The following is a 19,198-nucleotide window of genomic DNA, read 5'->3' on the forward strand; positions in this document are numbered from 1 at the left end:
TAATTGAATCGAGTTAAGTTGCACGTTTAAGTTGCGATTATGGGTGAGACGATTGGTAAGCGCCTGTTGTGTGAAGGCCCCTTCCAACCGTTGGCTTGCCCACTGTTAATTTTACCTGACCTGTTCAGGCAATTTTGTGCGTCTTCTCCAAATGGAGAAATTCAAAATGTGATGCTTTCCCCTTTTCACCTTTTTTCTACATGGGCGATCGGCCCACTAGCTCGGGTGCGAGTTTTTCTAAAAATTACTACATGTGAAGGAACAGACACAATGGGGTGAAATGCAATCCCATCAGTGCTAACCATTTGGGGACTTAAAAATGGCGTGCGTATTTGCATTGCGTAAAAAAAAATATGAACATTAGTATGAATGTTAATATGAATGTGAAGAGTGAGCAACTACTGCTGTACAGACGACGAATGGTGATGACTTCTCTTGGTTTTTCTGCCCCAACCTTCATGAACCATTGGCAGGTTGTTCTTCCTTCACTTTGAGAATTGCCTTTAAAATGTCCCTCGTCACCTGTAATGTGCACAAATGTACACAGCGAAAAAAAGAAAAAGGAGTGTGTACTTCCCATTTGGTGTGCAATTCGATACATATTCTGATGACATCGCCTTGTTCGTCTATTTTTTTATTACTTTGTTGAAGTGATCTAAGAGGGTTACTCCAAAAGTAGTTATGCCTGCCATTTGAGGGGGTACATTTTTCTTTCTTGATGAGGAAACTTGATCCAGCAGTACATCCATTTGGAACAGCTCCTCGGTTCGTTTTTCTTTCGGAGGGGGGGGAGGAACAAATGGTTTGGGAGGGGATAATTTTGTATGGGGAACGAGCTGTAGGAAGAGGACGCTCCGTTTCTCCGCTTCCCGAACTAACCTTCGAAGGAGACCAGCGGGTCAAACGACGTCAGTTTATCGATGAGGAAGGCATTCACACATAGGATGAGTTGCCCCCACTGGGCATCCTCCACACCATCCGGTGCACCAAACAAGGAGTAATCATAACCCAGCAAAATGTAGCAGCTCAGTAAAATCGCCCTGAAGTTTTGGTTCCACTCCACCTTTATTTTACCTGCACAAAAAAAAAAAAAAAAAAAAAAAAAAATGTGCAAGCATTTTGGCTAGTTCATTTTGAGCTGCTGCGTGTTGTAAATTTGTGGCCCCTTTTGTGATATACTCGTCTGGAGAATCCTCTGCTGATGTGTGTCAATTTCTTTTTTTGTCCACTGCAACAGGCACATGCATTTGGTTAAATCTTCGGACTTGTTCAGGAGAGGATGTTCTGTTAAGGTGTTTTTAAATTCACTTATGATATGTTCGTGGGTTTCACTTTTCATTTTGCTCCTCAGCGTGTCAGTGGCTTCCTTTTCTTCTCCGTGCTGGCAGCTAATCATGTAGTTGACCTGCGTGTGGGTGAGGCATTTGGGGGTGAGAGCGGTGCATCTATTTGTGCGTCTATTTTTGCGCCAGTTTGTGTGTCTATTTTGGTGCCAGTTTGTGTGTCTATTTTTGTGACAATCTGTGGGGACGCCCCCCCTTGCGGGGCTACCCTCCTGGATCACCTGCTCCTCCACACATTTGCGCTCCCCCAGCACAATCCGGGTTATTAAAAAGTAGGAAAAGTTTATAAGGTCGTTTATCTGCCGTCTGCTCATTTTGTTCACGCTGCCCCTGTTGTCTAGGCAGAGGCACATTTCCACTGGTATGCCTTTTTTCCAATCCAGCTTAGGCTTCGCGTTCTTTCCGCCTGACCGTTCCTCAGCTACTTCTTCATCTTTTTCGTCGTTTTTTTCCTCTTCGGGGTTGCCCAAAACTTGGTCTTCCTCCCCTTTGACAGAGTCTTGCAAAAGAAGGAGGAGGTTGGGTGGGAAGGAGACAATTACTACGGGTATGCATACGTATACACGGCTGCTTGCAAGAATGCATGAACTCCTGCTTGCACATGGGGGTTGCTCTGCCCTCCCCGCTCAGGTGCTATTACCACGTGGCGCGAGCTCCACACCTGGTGCAGTCGACTGCAGGAAGGCCCTCTCCCGGAGGCAGTACAGCTCATGCAGAAAGTGCCAGTCGTAGTAGGAGTAATAGACAAGCGGGATCAGAAGGAAGTCTCCTGGTTTCCTCTTGGCATAGAGGAAGGAATTGTCTTCTCTCATTACTTCATAAATGTAGAAGCAGTCGTAGGACAGGTTCATGTGTAGGGTGTTCAGTAGTTCCATTTGAAGTTCTTCCTCTTCGTTGCAAATTGATGTTTTTTTTTCTTCACTTGGGTTATGAGTGGAGTCGTGGCCACTGTCCTTGTGTTCATCGCTGAGGGGTGGCTCTTGCTCCTCTTCTTCGTCCACTCCACTTTCCACTTCGTCTTCTTCCTCCTCCTCATCAACCTCTTCTTCTTCATCTACCTGATCATTTTCTTCTTCTTTTTCCTCCTCCTCAGTCACCTCTTCTTCCCTGAGTGAGACCCCCATGCCGTTCTTCACCCTGCGAAAGCAGTTCCCCCCCTGGTGAAGTGGGTTGACCCACGTGAACAGGTCCTCTCCAGGGTCGTCATAGCAGAAGTCGGTCTGCACAAATTGTGGGAAAAGGAAACCTGTTTCAAATGGAAAAAGCTTTGAATAAATAGAACAGTCCACTTTAGTGTGTCCCGCCGATTTAGTAAAGATCCTGTTCACTCGTTGGTCACAAATGGTATCGTTCTCTAAATCACAGTTCTGAGTAGCCTGTATAAATCGGATTATTATTTTTTTCTTCTTTTTCTGTCCTGTTAGGTATGTCCTACCAACGTATACATTTTTTACATCGAAGACTTGCTTTATCAACTGCAGCAACTGGACACAGTCTTCCAACCAGTCCTTCTCTCCACTGCTTTTTGCGAAGGAATACACATCCGCTAACTTCCTTTGGGAAAAGGTTTTATTTATCTCATCACGTATCTTTATATTGTACGAGTTTATTTTTTTTATTAATATTTTTTTTTTTTTTTTTTTTTCGCGTTGAAGGAGGCCACGTTGGCGAGGTGCGCGCTTAGCAGGGCCAGGGGGTCTGCTCAGGTGGCAATGGTGGTAGAATGGTGGTGGTGGGGTGAACAGGGTAAATACAACAAGACAGTCAACCGAACAGTCAACCGAGCAGTCAACATGACAGTGCTGCCGATGCACTCCACTTTGCGCGTTACCTTCCGTGTCCGTTTTTATGGCCCACAGCAACGACTTGGCCAAGGCATACCCCGCATTCTGCTTTATGTAGTTCAGGTCCTCCTGCGTGGTGCCCTTGGGGATGGTCTCCATTGTGAAGGGATCCTTTTCCGTTTTTGTTTCGTCTTTCGTTGGACGTTCGATGCGTCTTTCTCTACGCTTTGTGTTTTCTCTTCACTTCATTTCGCTTAATGGGGGAACTCCCCGTGCCGCCTTTTCGATGTGCATTTTTTTTTTTTTTTTTTTTTCCCTTTCGGGGCGAGAGACATGAGCGAGTAGGCAGTGTTGGAATGTTCGAGGAGTACCAACGGAGTGGATAAAACGAACCCCGCGCAGTGGAAAAAAAAGAAAAAAAAAAAAGAAACAAAACAATAAAGTACAGTACTACAAGCAGGCTGACAGTCCAGTGTGTGAAAGCGAAACGGAGGGACGATGGTTCGAGTAACTCACCCTCCACTCGGTTTACCAAAAACGCAAATGGGAGGTGTTTCATTCCTGTGCTGGCCGATTCACTTGATGAGAGAGATATTCACCGTGGGGAGCATGAGGCAGAAAAATGTAGCACGCCTGCATTGTTGTATTGTCGCATTGCTGCTCCTTTTCGTTGCCGCTTCGCTGCCTTATGCATCCCTACGTTGCGCTTCCCCTGATCGGTGCGGCGCCAGACGGCTGACCAGCTTCTCCCACTTTTGGTATGACCAGGCAGTCAGCAGGGCCTGGTTTTTCCTCGGAGGAGGCGTATCCCCAGTAGGGCGCACAGAGTGGCTACCTTCACCGTGATTGTCACCGTGTTTGTCACCATGGTGGCCACGCAGCTCTTCCTCGGTCTGTCTAAAAAGGTCGCTCGTTCGGATGCACAGCACTTTATTGGCATCCCTATAAAATTCAATGTGTCCCTTGGAAACAAGCAAAGTGACCAGGAACAGACGGAAGGTCGTTTCATTAAACCCATTGACTGGATCACAGTCGACAATGAAATTTAAAAAAGGAACGTTTTCTTTTTTTTTCTCCAGTTTTCCTAACTTTTCTTTTAACCTCATTGACTGTTCGTAGGTCTCTAGTTTAATTTCCGGCTCGTTCTCATGTGTGAACTCCTTTAGCTTCCTATAGGTGGTGTTTCCGCGTGTCTGTCTGGTCCTGTTGTGTGTCCTTTTCCGTTCTTTCCTGTACAGAGTGAATACGTTTTGGCTATCCAGGAAGAAGTTCAGTGGGATAGTGTTGTAGTTAATGGGGCAGAAGGGGAGTGTGTCTACGCTGAAGTGCTTCGAGAGCTTTGCGAAGCTCAGCCGCGTCGGTCGTCCGTAGGGTAAACCATCCCCACGTTGCTCCCTTCCCCCGTTTACCACGTTTACCACGTTTGTAGCATCTCTCCCATAGTTAGCATTTGGGCGCCCCTCCTCGGAGAACTGCCCCGAAAGGTTCTCCAGAACGAGCCTCAGTTTCTCCTTCAGAGAAATGCTACTAAGTCCCTCCGCCTTAAAGTTTATGATTTTGGACACCTGCTTCCCATACTGGCATGACTTGTGAAGAGTACTTATTCTGCTATCCAAGTTTATAACAATTTTTCGATCCGTTTTTATTACTTTCTTGAGAGCGTTGTTTTGTTCCGGCTGGATTAGTTCATCTACGTTTAGCTTATCTATTTCGCGTTGTATGTATTGCTCATCTATCTGGACTAAGCCGCCAGGCTTACTTGGGCTTGGCTCCTCATCCTCTGACATGGCTACTCCGTCGGGTAAACAGACGAGGGGGGGTTAACAAGTTGGCAAAATTGGCAAAATTAACCAATTGATCAAGCTGGCAAAGTTGACCCGATTTTGTGCTTCCACCTGGGTCAGGTATACAGCCACACCGAGGCAGCTTTGCCCTAACGGGTTTTTTCCCCTCGAAAAAACGTAATCGAGCTGAAAATCAAAGGGATCGATTTCCCTCCACGTAAACTTCCAAACTTACGTTACTCAAAACGGCATAGGGAATCTTCCCAACTGATGAAACAGGGGAGGGGTTCCCTCAAACTGACATGAAGGTCTCTTGTTACCATAAATTGAATGCACGTGGTAAAAAAAAAAAAAAAAAATGACACTTTTTCGAATAGCAGATTTTATAAGTTTTGCACAAAAGGGGGACGCAAGGGAAACGCCTTCTTCGGAATGCACACATGAATGAAAAAGCACAAACTCGTTGGCAGGAGAATACGCGTGTTTTGCAGAAAGCATAATCCTGCTAACAGTTGCATGCACAGGTTTGCATAGGCACGTGCCGGCAATGGCTCAGCCCAGCTTAACGCGGGGAAACAAAAAAGGGGCGAAGGCGCCTCCGCGTCAGGGATGCTTCGGAGTGGCCAACGGGGGAAGGGGGGGTACGCATCTGCATAAGCATTGCAAATGCATCCTGCCTGGTCCTTACGAACGTCATCGGTGTGACGTCCTCACGCAAATGATTACCTCCTCCCCCCCCTCGGGTTATCACATTATGCCGTTGGTGATTCTCTGAAAGTAGTCATACTGCACGCTCCGGAAATTGTTGATCGAGGATTCAATGAGGGCGTTGATTCGTTGGATGCACTGCGGGGTGGAACGTGGTATATACGTGGTGTGTATAGGTGGTGTGTATACACGTTGGGTGTGCTGAACGGTACACATAAAATAATGCCGTTGGGTACGATTGGCAGTTTCGCTCCCTTACCACGTCAACAGCCAGGTTGGTCATGAAGCGCTCCTTCAGCGAGTCGATGCAGAACTGGGTGCCGTTCGCAAAGCAGGGGATTTTCAAAGCTGCACAGGGGAGGGGGGGTATGTGTGGAAAATTGGGGGTAAATTGAACAGGTCATAAAAAGTAGGCCAATAACACAACCCTGATAGGGTAGCCGCCTGAACCCACCTGGCATCATCAGCTCCACGAAAAGAATAATCTCCTCTGAGTGCTTGCGGGCCTCGAGGAAGCCACTCACGATGAGGCGCCTGAAGTATTCATAATTTTCGGACTTCTCTCCATCCATAATATCCAGGTATTCCTGGGTGAGCTTGAAGGGGGAGGTCTCGAAGTTCACATTCCCAGGGGAGTTGGTGAGCATGAACCCGTAGTCTATGTGGATGAGGTGGCCGTCTGAGTCGAGCAACAGATTTCCGTTATGTCTGTCCTTCACTTGGAGGAGGTAAGAAATAAGTGAGTAGGCGGCGTGGCTCTCGATGAAGTTCTGCAGGGGGGGGAAATCGGTATGCATGACAAATGGGTAACGAAGTGGGTATGGCGTGTGTAGCAACGTGTGTAGCGTGACGGGTGGACAACACGATGACACAGATCTACGCACAAATCGCCACGTTAACCACGCCGCTGATTGGGTCAACTGTGCTGACCTTCTTGGCCTCGAAGATGTAGTCTGCGAAGACGACGTTGAAAATGGTCGAAATACTGTCAACGCCAAACTTCCTTTTCAGGGAGTCCACCGAGCAGGTGTCATTCACGTATTCAATAATTCCGGAGTTCGCACCGGTGACTAGAATTTCATAGGGACGCAACCACAGGGGTAGACCTGCGTTCTCAAAAATAATTTTGAATTGCCTTATCAGTTGGGATGCCAATAGTTCCTGTCTCAAGTCATCCCCACCCTTAACAATGACGCATTTCAGATCCCATGTCTTCAATTTACCATAGGGGGAAGTTTTTCTGATTTTTTTTTTTTTTTCTTCAAATAACTCTCCCCATAAAAGCCTTTTTATAATTCTACAGTTTTTTTTTTTAAATTCCTCATTTGTGTAATTTTCTGGTTTGAAATATTCATCGATATCCAACACGTCGGTTGTTTTTTCTGCTGCTGGGTAGAAGCTGCTGAGCGTGTGGGTGGTTGTGAGGGGTTCACTCGGTTGGGCTGAAATATGTTCATCACCGGGATCCTTCCCCGTGGTGGAGTTACATCCTCCATATTGGGCGTCCACTTTACTTTCGTACAACCCCCCTGATGGTAATTCACCCAATGCACTACTGATGCTCTCCAGCGACGTTTTAACTTCATTGCTTTGGTTATCGTTCGAGCTGATGTTGCACTTTTCCATGGAGCTACTTAAGTAATTCGGCATGGAGGCCGAACGGGGCGTTACCAGGAAGCTTTTTCCTACCTCCTGGATGCCTTCCTCCGTGGGGGTGACACTCCAATGAGGGCCACCTTCCTCGAGGTTGTTTGGTTCTGGGTCTGCCTCTTCTACGTGTCCACCTGCCGAGTTTGTGTCTCCCCCTTCGGTGTCCCCCCCATCGTCGTTATGTTCTTCATCCTCCTCATCTGCCTTCATCCCAATGCACTTCCTAATGATCGAGAGGCTGTCCTCCTCCTCCGAAGGGAAGGAAATTAAATTCTCCTTCCGCAGGTCGTTCACTATGCAGTTATACACATATAGGTGCTCCATTTTTAGGGCATCCAGATCGGCAGGCGTTTTTTTCTTCCTCACCTTTTCCTTTCCCATATCAACTTTCCACCGATCAGCTTGTTCTACTTCTGAATCGCTTTGGCCAGTCTGCTGCCCCTTCCCCTCGTCGTCCTCTTCCCCACTTTCGCTTTTTTTTTTTTTTTTTTTTTTCTTTTTCTTCTTCCTCTTCCCATCATATATACCCCCTCGCGGTTCATAATCGTAGGAGCTGCTGTTTTCATTGAAGAGCCCGTAATTTTTGGACGAACAGAAGTTTTTTTCGATCCGGTGGCCCTTCCTGCGTGGTTGCGGATGTCGCGTCGGTTCGTCTGGGGGCACGTCATCATTCACGGTATCGGTCACCCCGTAAGGGATATCACGCATTGCATCATCTGCTGTTGCATCGATTGCCCCATTGACCCCGTCGTGGGGTGTCTCCTTGTTCGGCTGGTTCCCCCCCTTGGTGGGGTAAAACAGGTCATCGGGAATGTGGCTGATGTCCTCGTCCAAGTCGGCCACCTCAAACATGAGCAGGTAGGGTGCCCTCTTCTTGGAGAAAAATATTTTGCACTCATCGTAATTGAAGTGTAGGATCTGCAACCCACTGCTGTTGGTTGTATGTTCCGTTTTATGATTTGACTGTGGTGGGGAGGAAAGACACTCCAACGGAATGCACAGTCCCGTCATGGAAAACACATTCGTACACGCAGCAACGATGCATCTACGCATGAGCATCCAACTGTTTAATGAATATATGAACCGGTTGAGTAGCTCATTCCGTACCTCTATGTCCGGTTCTGTGGAGAGAAGATTCGAAACGGATATAGTTAGGTTAACGAAATTATTAAGGAGACTAAAATAATCACATCTCCTTTGCTTCATAAAAAATTGCTGCAGGTCTTCTATCATATCGGAACTGCAATTAAATTCTGGCAGGAAGAATTTGGATGCACTGAGGGGGTTGCCTAACTTGGCATAGGTACTAGGTAACTTCACCTTCGCCCTGGCGATGGAGAGGGCTCCTGAATTTATTATGTAACATTGGGGCAACTTGGGGGGAGGTGCGGTACTCGTTGCGTCCCTTTTGCGGCGCTTCTTCGGACAGGCCATTGGGGGGGCCATTGGGGCAGCACTTGGGGGGACACCTGACGTGGTGTTGTGCCCGGTCGCTTCGACTTCACTTTGCCCCACCACGTCGACTTCACTTTGCCCCACCACGTCGACTTCACTTTGCACCATCCCTTCGACCCCCTTCAGCAGGTACGAGTTGCAGGACCTGTTAAGGCAATTCCTAAACAGCTTGGTCTGCTGGAACCGTTCATTGGCCTTGATCCTTCTGATGATGTGCTTCCTTTTGAAGAGAAGAGGATGAGCGAGGTTAAGCAGGTAGGACTGTTTGTTCTCGTTCCCCGAGGTGCGCTTACCATTTAATGGTTTGCAATTTACAACAGCCATCTCTATTTCTTGGGTCATCTTATGTGCCAAGTCCTTGTACTTGGAACAGTTGTCTTCCACTATGGAGTGGTAAATCCAACTGAGCTTCAATGCAAAATGCATTGATTTACTTGCTTTATAAAGGAGGAAGCGGTAAAGGGAAGAGGACTCATAACGGACGAGAGAAATCTGACTCAACTGTGGTAGGTAAAATAATATGTCCTCATACTTCCTTTGCGTGTAAAGGGAATTCACTAGGTATTCGTGAACTCCCACTTCCCTCCTATCGTAGAGGTATCTAATGTGCAGATGGGTGTCGAAGTATTCGCACCTGAACAGCCTCAACAGACTTCCTTCCTTTAATGCGTTCTTCGTTTCGTTCGCCTTACTGTCTGCCTTATCCCTGTCGTTACTACTGCTGCAGTGGGGGCTACCCTGGTCATTGCTACTACTGCAGAGGGGGCTACCCTTGTCGTTGTTACTGCTGCCGTGGTGGCTACCTCCCCCCTCGTCTTCTTCCCCCACATGACTGTCACTACGCTTAAGCTCGTTTATTATCTTCGGCTTGGAGGAAGGCGATTCGCTAAAAATCCGTGAGATGCTTTCCCGTATTTGTGCGTGGCGGTTGGACGCACTGGGGGAAGCTCCACCCGAATGGTCGTCACGGTCACCATTTTCGTCATAACCGGAGGAACCATCACGATGAGCATCATGATGATCGTGGCGATTCCCGTGGCGACTCCTGCTCATCTCCTTGTTTTCCAACTTCATTTTAAACATTTCGATGATTTTTATTTTTTTCTGTTTTTCCGTCGACTGATCCTTTTCCTGCATTTTGTGTGCTTCCCAGCTTGGCATCTCTTCACTGGGGTGATCACTCTCCTGTGGCTTCTTCTTATTGTTCTCCTCCTCCAGGTGGTGGTCACTTATGTGACTTCCGTGAAGGGTGTAATTATCGTTGGAGTGAGGGCAGAGGTCTGAGTTCTCCCTCTTCTCCTCATTATGGTTGTTACTATGTTGGGCCCCCGGTTGGGTGTATATCGCTTCGTCACTCCTATCGACTGCAACCCCACCTGGGTTGTTCCTCCCTGTGGCAGCGACGTCTTCAAGATTGGAACTTTTCCCACTTGGTTCTCCAACAGGTCTGTCATCAGGTGTATCATCGGGTGTATCATCATGTGTGTTATCATGTGTGCAGGCACCCATTGGGAAATCCCCCTTGGATGGGTCTACACAACGCTGCGGTTCTTCAGTATCCGCATCAACTTGCACCTCCCCTCCACGACCTTTCAATCGAAGGCAAACAGAATTATCCACGTATGCGTGAGCTTTGTAATTGTGTTTGTAGAGAGACCTATAGGATGTGCTCTCTTCCGGTGCGGAGGTGCATTTTTCCCTTTGGTCGCATTCTGTCACGGTTGCATTGCCAGCATCTTCCTTGCTGGTCTGTCCTGCTGCGTCGTCTGTTTTGTGGTCCATCTTGCTTATTGCGTCGCTCCTCGTTGGTCGGTTCGTTGGTTGGTTTGTCCGTTCGTTTGTTTATTTTATTTATTTTTTTTGTTTTGCCAAAATGGCGAGATAAACGGGGGGAAGGAAAAAAAAGGGTGTCCTTTTTTCTCTCTTGAACTGGGAGAAGTGTGCCAGCTTTGCTGTGTTAGCCTCCCCCAGTGGTATCGCACCGTACCATGTCGTGTGGTGCGCGTTTGTGGCATATTCTGCCTGACTCGGTCAGGTGATGAAACGCGTTTTCGGCATATTTTGCCTGACTTGGTCAGGTGATAAAGCACGTTTGCGGCATATTTCTCCCGACTTGGTTAGATCATATGATACGTTATTATGTAATACACGTTGCCTGACTTGGTGAGGTTATCCCTGCGGATTCCTTTTCTCCCTTTTTTGTTGCCCTTTTTTCGTCCTTTCGCTTAAACCCGGAGTTGCAAACGTGCCGGGGGGGCATAGTTGACTCCCATGCTATGCTCTGCGTAATGTCAACATAACTCCCTCCCGTCAGTGTCACTGAAATGTGAGCTGTTGGTGCAGATCCTTCGCGTCGCGCTGAGTGACCTCAACCTCCCGTGCAGCGGCAAAGCATTTGCAGATTGTTTGAAATTATTCGGAAGCGACATGGGCATATTCCTGGGAAGAAAGGTTTCTTTATTTTTTGCCGCCTTTTTTTTTTTTTGCCCCCGTGCGGCGGAAAAATTGCCGCAACTGGGACGTGCGAGAAAAGGCGGCCAGAAAGTGACGCCCATGGAGGGGCGGAGAGAAAGCACAGGGATCTTAAACGGAAAAAAATAAACATTTGGGAAGGCATGTGCATACGAAATGGTGACCTGTTTATTAAATTGAATTGAATTTTTTTTTTTTTTTTTTTTTTTTTTTTTGTACAATTATTTGTCCCCTTCGTTGGAGTTCCTTTTCCCGTTCTCTCGGTTAGTCGTCAGCCCCACTTTCTACTTCATGGGGGTGAAGAGATGTCCGCTTTTGACCGACCTACACAGCTGTGCTTTCCTATGTTCAACCTCCATCGAACGTATGAGCAGGTATTTATGTGTTCCCGTCTCTGTGCTAAGGACAGATAAACTCCACCCACCCCTCAGGGTTACCTTTGCACCCCCGGTACGGAAAACAGTACACCTAGGAGGGATGCTCCACTGTTTCTATTGCAACCACGTGGTCACTGCTAACGTCGGCACTACTTTCAGCGCGTTCATTCTTTCCCTTAGCGGCGTGAAGAAGACCTCCTGGTGGAGGACATTCTACATTTCTGTTCCCTCCGATGTTCCCTTCTCAGTTTTTTTGTACCACGTCTTAACGGGGGAAAGACCTAAATAAACCAATTGAAGTGCCAAAAAATGGGGAACAATGACATGGAGTTAGTTCCCATCCGTCTCATCGTCCGTCTCTGAATTGAAAAATGAGGAATGGTGAACACGTTTTTATTGGCCACCTGGGGGGAGGGAAGAGGTGTATGTACGCCTCCCCGTGACAGGGTGTGCCTCCGCGAATGATCATTCGAGGGGATTTTACTCTTCTATCTGGTAAGAAAATTAAAAAAATAAATAAATAAAAGAGGATGGTCTTAGCTGCCGTTATGTAACGCTTGTTCCTTCTTCCGTTCGGAATGGTATGCCGAGTTGTGTTTCCTTTGTGCGTTTGTCTAGAGACTTTTTTTTTTTTTTGTTTAATAAACGAAAGAACGACCCCTTATTGCTATAGTTGTGCCTTTGACAGTTTGTTTTGCAAGCAGCCAGTTGGCAACGCACCGCCGTAAGTTTGTAACGCCACCCTTAGCTGTATCACCCCACCTTGTGTTGCCCCCCTCTTGGAGGAGAAACAAAATGGGACCCCAGTTCAATCCCTTCGCTTCACCACAAACGGTGATTGAGGACTCCGTCAAAGGGGAAACGGATTATCTGAACAGAAAGTAAAAAGAAAAGATATTAATAAAAGGGGGGAAAAATATAAATGAGGAAAAGACGTCCAGATGGATCTCTGTCCCTTTGGGGTGTTTTCCCTTCACCCCACTTAACGTCGTTGTAGCGGCTGTGTATGTAATGCCGCAGGGTTTTCCACTCCGGTGTTGCTTCTACGAATTGTGTGGATTCACCGTTACTTCTACCTGCACTCCTTTCCGCTTAAAGTGAAACGCTAGAAAATTACCTGAGTCTGTACGATGAACCCATGAAGGGGGGACTCAACAGAGTAAAGGCAGACATCCAACTGAAGGACGATTCAGGTTGCATGGATTCGATCATATTCAACGACATGGCAATGGGGGACGAGAACTACAGTGTGCTAGACAATGCGGATGGGAGTTCCCTCCAAAGTTTTCCCGACTCCGGGTAACTTATTAAAGATGACAATATCATATACATTTTCGCTTGTTCCGTAATTATAACTGGGGTTGCACTTGTAGAAGGTCCCTTTCCCCTTCGCAGAGATGGCAGTCTGAGCGTCACGGGTGGCAGCAGGACACCCTTCCAGGAGCGCAGGTAGGACACGCCGGTCAGGTGGCATTTGTCTCACTGCCAGTTGACCGCATCATCGCATGATCGTGTGGCTGCTGATCCCACCCCCATGTACCCCCCTTTCAAAGCGGCGAAGACGCGAAGCGCACACCAGAAATGGAACTTGTTCTGGAAGACAACTTCGAGTAGGGTATTTTATAAGGACCCCTCTCCCGTGGGGAAGGAGGGCTACCGTGTCAATTCCACCACCTTGTGGTTTTACCGCTCCTTCTCCCTTTTCCAGCAGAGCCCGACGCAGTGACAGCCTTTTCGAGGTGCACAATTTCACGGAGGGCCAGAGTGGGCAGTTGGTTGAGACACCAGTCAGACATTTAGAAAGAGAAAAGGATGACTCTCCCAAAGGTGTCGAGATTAAGTCAGTTGGTCAGCTGGATGATCTTAACACCCTTTGTGACGTCCGCCAATTTATTCATCCAAAGAAGAACGCTTTTAGGTGAGCCACGGGTTCGTGCGATAACTCCAATGAACCGTGCTGAATCTGGAATAGCAGTTCTGCAAAAAGCGCCACATTTCCTCCCCCTGCAGTGGTGCACGTGAAGAGGTGAGCCAAAAGGACGACCCCCAGCAAGGCAAGCCCGACAGTCAAGGTAAGCACGAAGGAGGGATACACAGCATAACCGATTCATGACCTAATCGATTTATAACCTAACCGATTGGAGGTTCACCCTGTGCACCCCCCTCCCTTAGCAGCCTTGCAGAGCGAAATGCCCTACGACGAGTGCACCCTGACGAACGGCTTCTTCGACACGATAGAGAATATAAACACCAAGGTGGTGGAAAAGTACAAGAACTTAAAAGGAGTGTCCGAAAGTCTAATAGGGATTGTTAAGAAGTCTGACTTCGAGCATAGGATAGACGAACTGCTCAGATACAGCGACAGAAACTCTGTGCTCATCGAGGAGTTCCGCAAGCAGAGCGAGGAGTGCATTCGGCGGTGCCGCAAGTTTGAGACGTCCTCTGAGCAGGTAAGGGGGGTGATCACCTGGTTCGGTTGCGTTCTTCAGTTGCGTTTTTCAGCGGCGTTCCTCAGTCGCTTCCTTTTGTTGTCTTCTTTTCCGTTATCCTTCCCCATTTGGCTGTTTTTTCCCCCCACCTACCATACCACAGCTCGTCGGAGAATGCATCGAAACCCTTGCAAACAGCAGCATCTGTTACGCAGAGTGGGTGTGTCTGCACGCACGCAAGGTGGACCCATTGGAGGTGGTGCTGTCCGACATGCAGGAGTTCGTCCACGCGAACGAATAAGACAAACGCCCTCGCGTAGTGGTTGGAAAAGTTATGAACACATGCAGAGAAGCAACGTCTCATGTGTGACTTTTTTTCGCTTGTCCAGTTTCCCCTACATGAAGAGCGAACCGGGGGAACGCGGAAAAGGAACGACGTCCCGTATATTACTCATGGAGGTGAGAAACATAAGAAGCCTATCTATGCCAAGACCAAAACCCGCATGAGGGATATTACCATGACGACGAAGCTCCAAGTATGGTTCATACAATCGGAGATCCAGACGCTTCTCTTTCATCCTCCTCTCTAGTGTGTGTATCCTTATCTCCCTTTCTGATCCACCAACCACTTCTCCAACGTCCGGAAGGAGGATGTCCATACAAGCAACTGTTTTTCCATCCTGATTTAGCGTCATGTAAAAAGGCTTCATGTCCTGTGGGTAGTTAATTACAACAACGGGGGAGCAAAAATGCACATCTGTTAAAAATTTCTGCTCCTCGAATGTTAAGTCGGTTGTTCGTGGGGATAGTACATCTGTCTGAACCATGTGCTGCTTTATCACCTGAACGGCTTCATCGTATGTGATTACAACGAATGGTTTTTGCAAAACGTTCTGTAGCTTCTGCTTCAATGTCTGGTCATGGTGTTCATGCAGGTAGTTAACGTCCTCCGACTTGTGCAGGGCAAAATTTACCATCGCTTTAATGTACTCTTCCGCCAGGGATATAATGGAGGCCAAATTGGAGAAGGCCAATTCCACCTCCATCATGAGGAATTCGCTCAGGTGTCTTACCGTGTTGGAGTTTTCCGCCCGGAAGGACTGGTTAAGCGTGAACACGTCTCCCATGGAACAGCACAGACATTCTAGGGTTAGTTGGCTGGAGACGTTCAAATAGCACGGTTTTTTAAAAAAATCTCGGGAGAATGACAAAGGGGAGCTCCCTTCGTGGGGGTAATCATCCCCCTTGCATGCTTCATCAGTGCCGTATCCATCGTTACTACTTACATTGACGTGTTCACCGTTGCTGCTCTTGGACGGCGTGACGGTCTCCTTCTGGTTCCCCTGCAACATCAGCGTTGTTGCGTGAAATAACTTCCCTGCCCCTTCGCAGTCGTTGCTAGTCAGCACGGGTGTGTTGATATATGTGCAATTCTTCTCCCTCCAAAACTTAAACGTTTCTGTTATTATGTCGGACTTGAGTCTGAATACGCTGCTGTAGAGTTTGGTTCTCGCCCGGAGGTGGGGGAAGTTCCGCAGGTGTTCCTTCGTGTGGTACTTCTTAGCGATAGCGTAGTGCTTGCCAGGACCGGGGCGGACGCCATCATCCCCACCATCACATTTCTCCCTGTCACTACCACCACTTTTGTCCCTGTCGCTATAACCACGTTTCTCCTTGTCGTTGTCGATGCTTTTCTCCCTGTCGTTGTTGCTGCTTTTCTCCCCTTGGTCCACCCTCCCCAGGAGCTTCACGTAGTGCGCTTTCGTCGAATCCTCCACGCAAAGCTCCACCTGCTGCTTCTTCCCCAAGGAGCACTTCAGCTCCCCGAAGCACTCCACCGCATCATCCGTGAGCAACCGAGAAACTTCCCTGTAGTTGGGGATACTCGAGTCGATAACCACTTGTAGGTTTTTCACGTGGGATCCATCATTGACGTCAATAAAGGAGAAGCGATTTTTCCCAACTGTCCTGACCGACTTGACCCACCCGCAGATCGTATATTTTTTCCCTTCACTGTGCGTCACTTGGGCCCCAAGAATGTCTTTTATTTTTGTGCGTCCGTTTAGTTCGGGGTGTTGAAGAGAGGACGCACCGTCTAGGGGAGCTTTCCCAGATTGTTTCGCAGGGTGTTCCCCATCTTTGGTGACCCACTGAGAGCCGCTTTTCCCACTCAGTTTTGCGAAAAAGCATTTCCTCACTGGAGGTCTGCTCCAATCCAATGCCGTGTGTGTCCCCCTGGAGATGTACCAACTGTACTTCGTGCTATCCTTAAAAAGAAAAGCACCTCTCATGAGTGCTGCTGTCCCCCCCTTTCTCCTTCCTACTGTTGTTGCTCTTCCTCCTTTTGGCAGTTGAAGTGGTGGCCCCCTCTGACCACACAACTGAAGAGTTGATGCACTCGACCCTATTCTTCCTTTACTCCTTTGTATACCCCTGGCAAGCAGCCCAAGGAGAGAGATGATGAGGGCCAGGTGGGAGAAAACGATTCCCATTAACCGCTTGGCATGGTACTCGGTTCAAGGTGTGGGGTGCTTGTGCTCAAAACGGTGTGCACGCATACTACACCACGTTTTGCTTAAGCTGTAGAAATGGGTACCCATTTAATGAGAGCCCTGCCGGCTAAGTGGATTTAGAACTAGTTTAGGCACACGTTCAGCGATCGATCGGTCGGTTGGGCTAATCCAGCCAACCGCGTGTGGGCTTCCTTTCTGTTCTTTTGGGTGCTCCAATGAAGGCAAAAATTAACCCCACATGTACAAAAAAAAAAAAAAAAAATACACAAAAAAATACCCCCCGAAAATGCATGTGCATACAACAAAATTATGAACAAGTCATATAACTAGCTATTTTTATTTAACAAAAAAAAAAAAAAAAAAAAAAAGAGCAAAATGCACAAAATGAACAAAAAAAGCTAGCTACAACATTTTGCACTTCTTTGGGTGGAAGAAAAAACAATGCCGCTTTGGGCCCCTCGGGGGGAAAATGCCCCACACTGGTGCACCAACAAGTGTACCTTGCGATCCTACGAAACATAGTTGTCCGGATGCGCGTCGGGGGAGAACACGCGGAACACTTTGCGTGAGAGGGCTTTGCCCAGGCGTCGATCCCCGTAGGACGAACTGATGATAAAATCGCTTAAGCACTCTTCATCGTCTTTTTTTTTGAAGTGCATAATTAAGTCGAAGGGGGTGCTGAAAGCCTGGGCGATGTTTATAGAGGCATCTTCGGACAGGCCGTTGATTTGCATCAACTGGGAGACCCACGTGGAGAGATGTCTTCGTTCGGGCAGCGTCCCGGGGGGGGGCGGGCTCAACCTGTGCTGGTTAAATATATCCTCGTTCAACCGTTCCTCGTTCAACCGTTCCTCGTTCAACTGGGAAAGCTTCACCTGACTCAGCCCAGCAGGCTTCACCTTAAAATATGAGTTGACCTTCCTCACCTTGGACAGGTACAAATACTGGCAGCACTTGAAAATAAACTTGTGCAGGTATTTTTCGTTTTCCATTTCGATGGAATCCACTTGGTAACGAACAAGTAGTGTTGTGATGAGTCTATCGAGCATTTTTTCGTTTATCTTGGCGTGTTCTCCATCATGAGGGTTGGGTCCTCCCCCCTCAGGGATACTCCTATCGAAGGATTCACCTACCTCCCTATTGAAGTTGGTCCTGTTTATATACTCACGCACCCCTATGAAGAGACAAATCACCTTAACGTGGTCATATGCTTTTTGTATCTTTTCTATTTTGCTCAAAATGGAGGTCCGTAGAAGCGGGTTTTCCTCCTCGATGTAAGGCTCATCGATAAGAACAAGTATTAACGCTAGTTGGAGGTCAGTCGGCGGGGGAGTCTCCTCCATTTGGTTGTATCCACTCAGGTCTACGTCGTCCACGCATCTTTCAGGTGGACCTTGTTGGTTCTTCCTTTCGTGATTTTTCATGAAGTGAGACTTGTAGGGAAAGTTTGTATAAATGTGGCAGGTGTGCTTCTCCAAAATGGGTGTCCTTCCCTCGCCATCCGTTTCGGAGTGGCCCTCTTCGAAGTCACCCCCCTGGAGCATTTTCCCATACTCCGTTTCGTTTTTGTCCTTTTCCTCCTCCTCCTTTAGGAGTGCCTGGAGCTCTGCGTGCACTCTTCCCCCCCGCAGGTCTTCGCTCAGCACAATTCTGATGTTTTCCATGGGGGGGCAATTAACTGTGTGCGTGCTGTGCAGGCGATTGTCGATGAATGGCGCGCTTTGCGGAGGGATGTACTCCAACGAAGGGGGGTTAAACATTTCGCGGTGGACGGGAAGTGGTAATCTGTTCGCGTTTCTCCCCGTTTGCTCCCCACATTTTTTTTTTTTTTTTTTTTTTTTTTTTCGCAGTAGGAGCCCCCCCGTCTGTTACTTCAATGCATGTGGCGGGTCTTCCTTCTCGTTCGCTGGTCAGGCCTCACCCCTTTTTAATTTGTCCCAGTGAGTGAAATGGTGCATCAACTAGGTGTGCTTGCCTTCGTGTGTGCACCTTGATGGGGGGGTATAGTGTAAATGGGAAAAGGAAGGCGAACGGAGCGGAGGTTACCCATTAGGATTACCCGTGAGAGGGTCACCTCACTCTCGTGATGAGATCATACAGCAGAGCTATCCCCACCGTTGTGCTTCACTTATCCCGCGGTTAGACCTGTGAGTCTGTCCCGAGTACATATGTTACGTTGGGACCTCACATGTAACAGCGGCAGCGAACGCGCAAGGAATTGAACGAACTGGAGTATGGAGCGACCACATGGTGACATCAAAGGAGGGTACCCACCCTAACACCATTTGATTAAACCTTTTTTTTTTTTTTTTTTTTTTTTTCGTGAAGAGCGAAATTGTGGAGAGGGGAAATGCTGATGGAGTTGCCTGGCCCGTTACCGCATACAGGTATGTACATTTAAAGAAAGGGAAATGGAATAAGTTGGGAAAAGAAAAGAAGGGCGTCAGGGAAGGGTGGTGGCCTCTCCCTCTCATGCTCTGCTTCGTCTGGGTTGATACCAACCGGAAATGACTCTGCTATGTCTCGATCTGATGCGAACCGCACGGTGAAAAGAAAGAAGAGAAAAAGAACGCCACGTGGAACAAAACCTCCTCGTTCTTCCTAACAAATCAGGGGTGTACCTTACCCGTTCAAGCATCGACCCTTTCGCGTGATCCACCTTATGTCCGCTGCCCGCAAACCG

General features: G+C 47.9%; 6 protein-coding genes across 6 annotated transcripts; 1 reads left to right on the plus strand and 5 right to left on the minus strand.

The window, feature by feature from the left end:
* Nucleotides 1-456: 456 nt before the first annotated feature.
* On the minus strand, nt 457-3,286 carry PCOAH_00030770 (Uncharacterized protein; the record flags this gene model as incomplete). The annotated part of the gene is made up of 6 exons (XM_020059877.1): nt 457-522; nt 642-775; nt 880-1,074; nt 1,180-1,405; nt 1,565-1,842; nt 1,984-3,286. 6 exons carry the CDS (start codon nt 3,284-3,286, stop codon nt 457-459), a joined length of 2,202 nt encoding a protein of 733 aa, XP_019915262.1.
* Nucleotides 3,287-3,813: 527 nt separating this feature from the next.
* On the minus strand, nt 3,814-4,914 carry PCOAH_00030780 (Uncharacterized protein; the record flags this gene model as incomplete). Its single annotated transcript, XM_020059878.1, has 1 exon — nt 3,814-4,914. The coding sequence occupies one exon, from the start codon at nt 4,912-4,914 to the stop codon at nt 3,814-3,816; it is 1,101 nt and encodes a 366-aa protein (XP_019915245.1).
* Nucleotides 4,915-5,658: 744 nt separating this feature from the next.
* PCOAH_00030790 (Phosphatidylinositol 4-kinase) lies at nt 5,659-10,506 on the minus strand (the record flags this gene model as incomplete). Its single annotated transcript, XM_020059879.1, has 4 exons — nt 5,659-5,757; nt 5,879-5,967; nt 6,074-6,389; nt 6,520-10,506. The coding sequence occupies 4 exons, from the start codon at nt 10,504-10,506 to the stop codon at nt 5,659-5,661; spliced, it is 4,491 nt and encodes a 1,496-aa protein (XP_019915435.1).
* A 1,862-nt stretch (nt 10,507-12,368) lies between these two features.
* On the plus strand, nt 12,369-14,303 carry PCOAH_00030800 (Uncharacterized protein; the record flags this gene model as incomplete). Its single annotated transcript, XM_020059880.1, has 8 exons — nt 12,369-12,454; nt 12,672-12,872; nt 12,969-13,022; nt 13,127-13,183; nt 13,282-13,491; nt 13,584-13,645; nt 13,746-14,023; nt 14,166-14,303. 8 exons carry the CDS (start codon nt 12,369-12,371, stop codon nt 14,301-14,303), a joined length of 1,086 nt encoding a protein of 361 aa, XP_019915374.1.
* Nucleotides 14,304-14,397: 94 nt separating this feature from the next.
* On the minus strand, nt 14,398-16,293 carry PCOAH_00030810 (Asparaginyl-tRNA synthetase; the record flags this gene model as incomplete). The annotated part of the gene is made up of 1 exon (XM_020059881.1): nt 14,398-16,293. One exon carries the CDS (start codon nt 16,291-16,293, stop codon nt 14,398-14,400), a length of 1,896 nt encoding a protein of 631 aa, XP_019915279.1.
* A 731-nt stretch (nt 16,294-17,024) lies between these two features.
* On the minus strand, nt 17,025-18,179 carry PCOAH_00030820 (Uncharacterized protein; the record flags this gene model as incomplete). Its single annotated transcript, XM_020059882.1, has 1 exon — nt 17,025-18,179. The coding sequence occupies one exon, from the start codon at nt 18,177-18,179 to the stop codon at nt 17,025-17,027; it is 1,155 nt and encodes a 384-aa protein (XP_019915225.1).
* Between the last annotated feature and the right edge of the window lie 1,019 nt (nt 18,180-19,198).

The sequence above is a fragment of the Plasmodium coatneyi genome, chromosome 10, assembly GCF_001680005.1.
Source record: "Plasmodium coatneyi strain Hackeri chromosome 10, complete sequence".
NCBI classification, from domain to species: domain Eukaryota; phylum Apicomplexa; class Aconoidasida; order Haemosporida; family Plasmodiidae; genus Plasmodium; species Plasmodium coatneyi.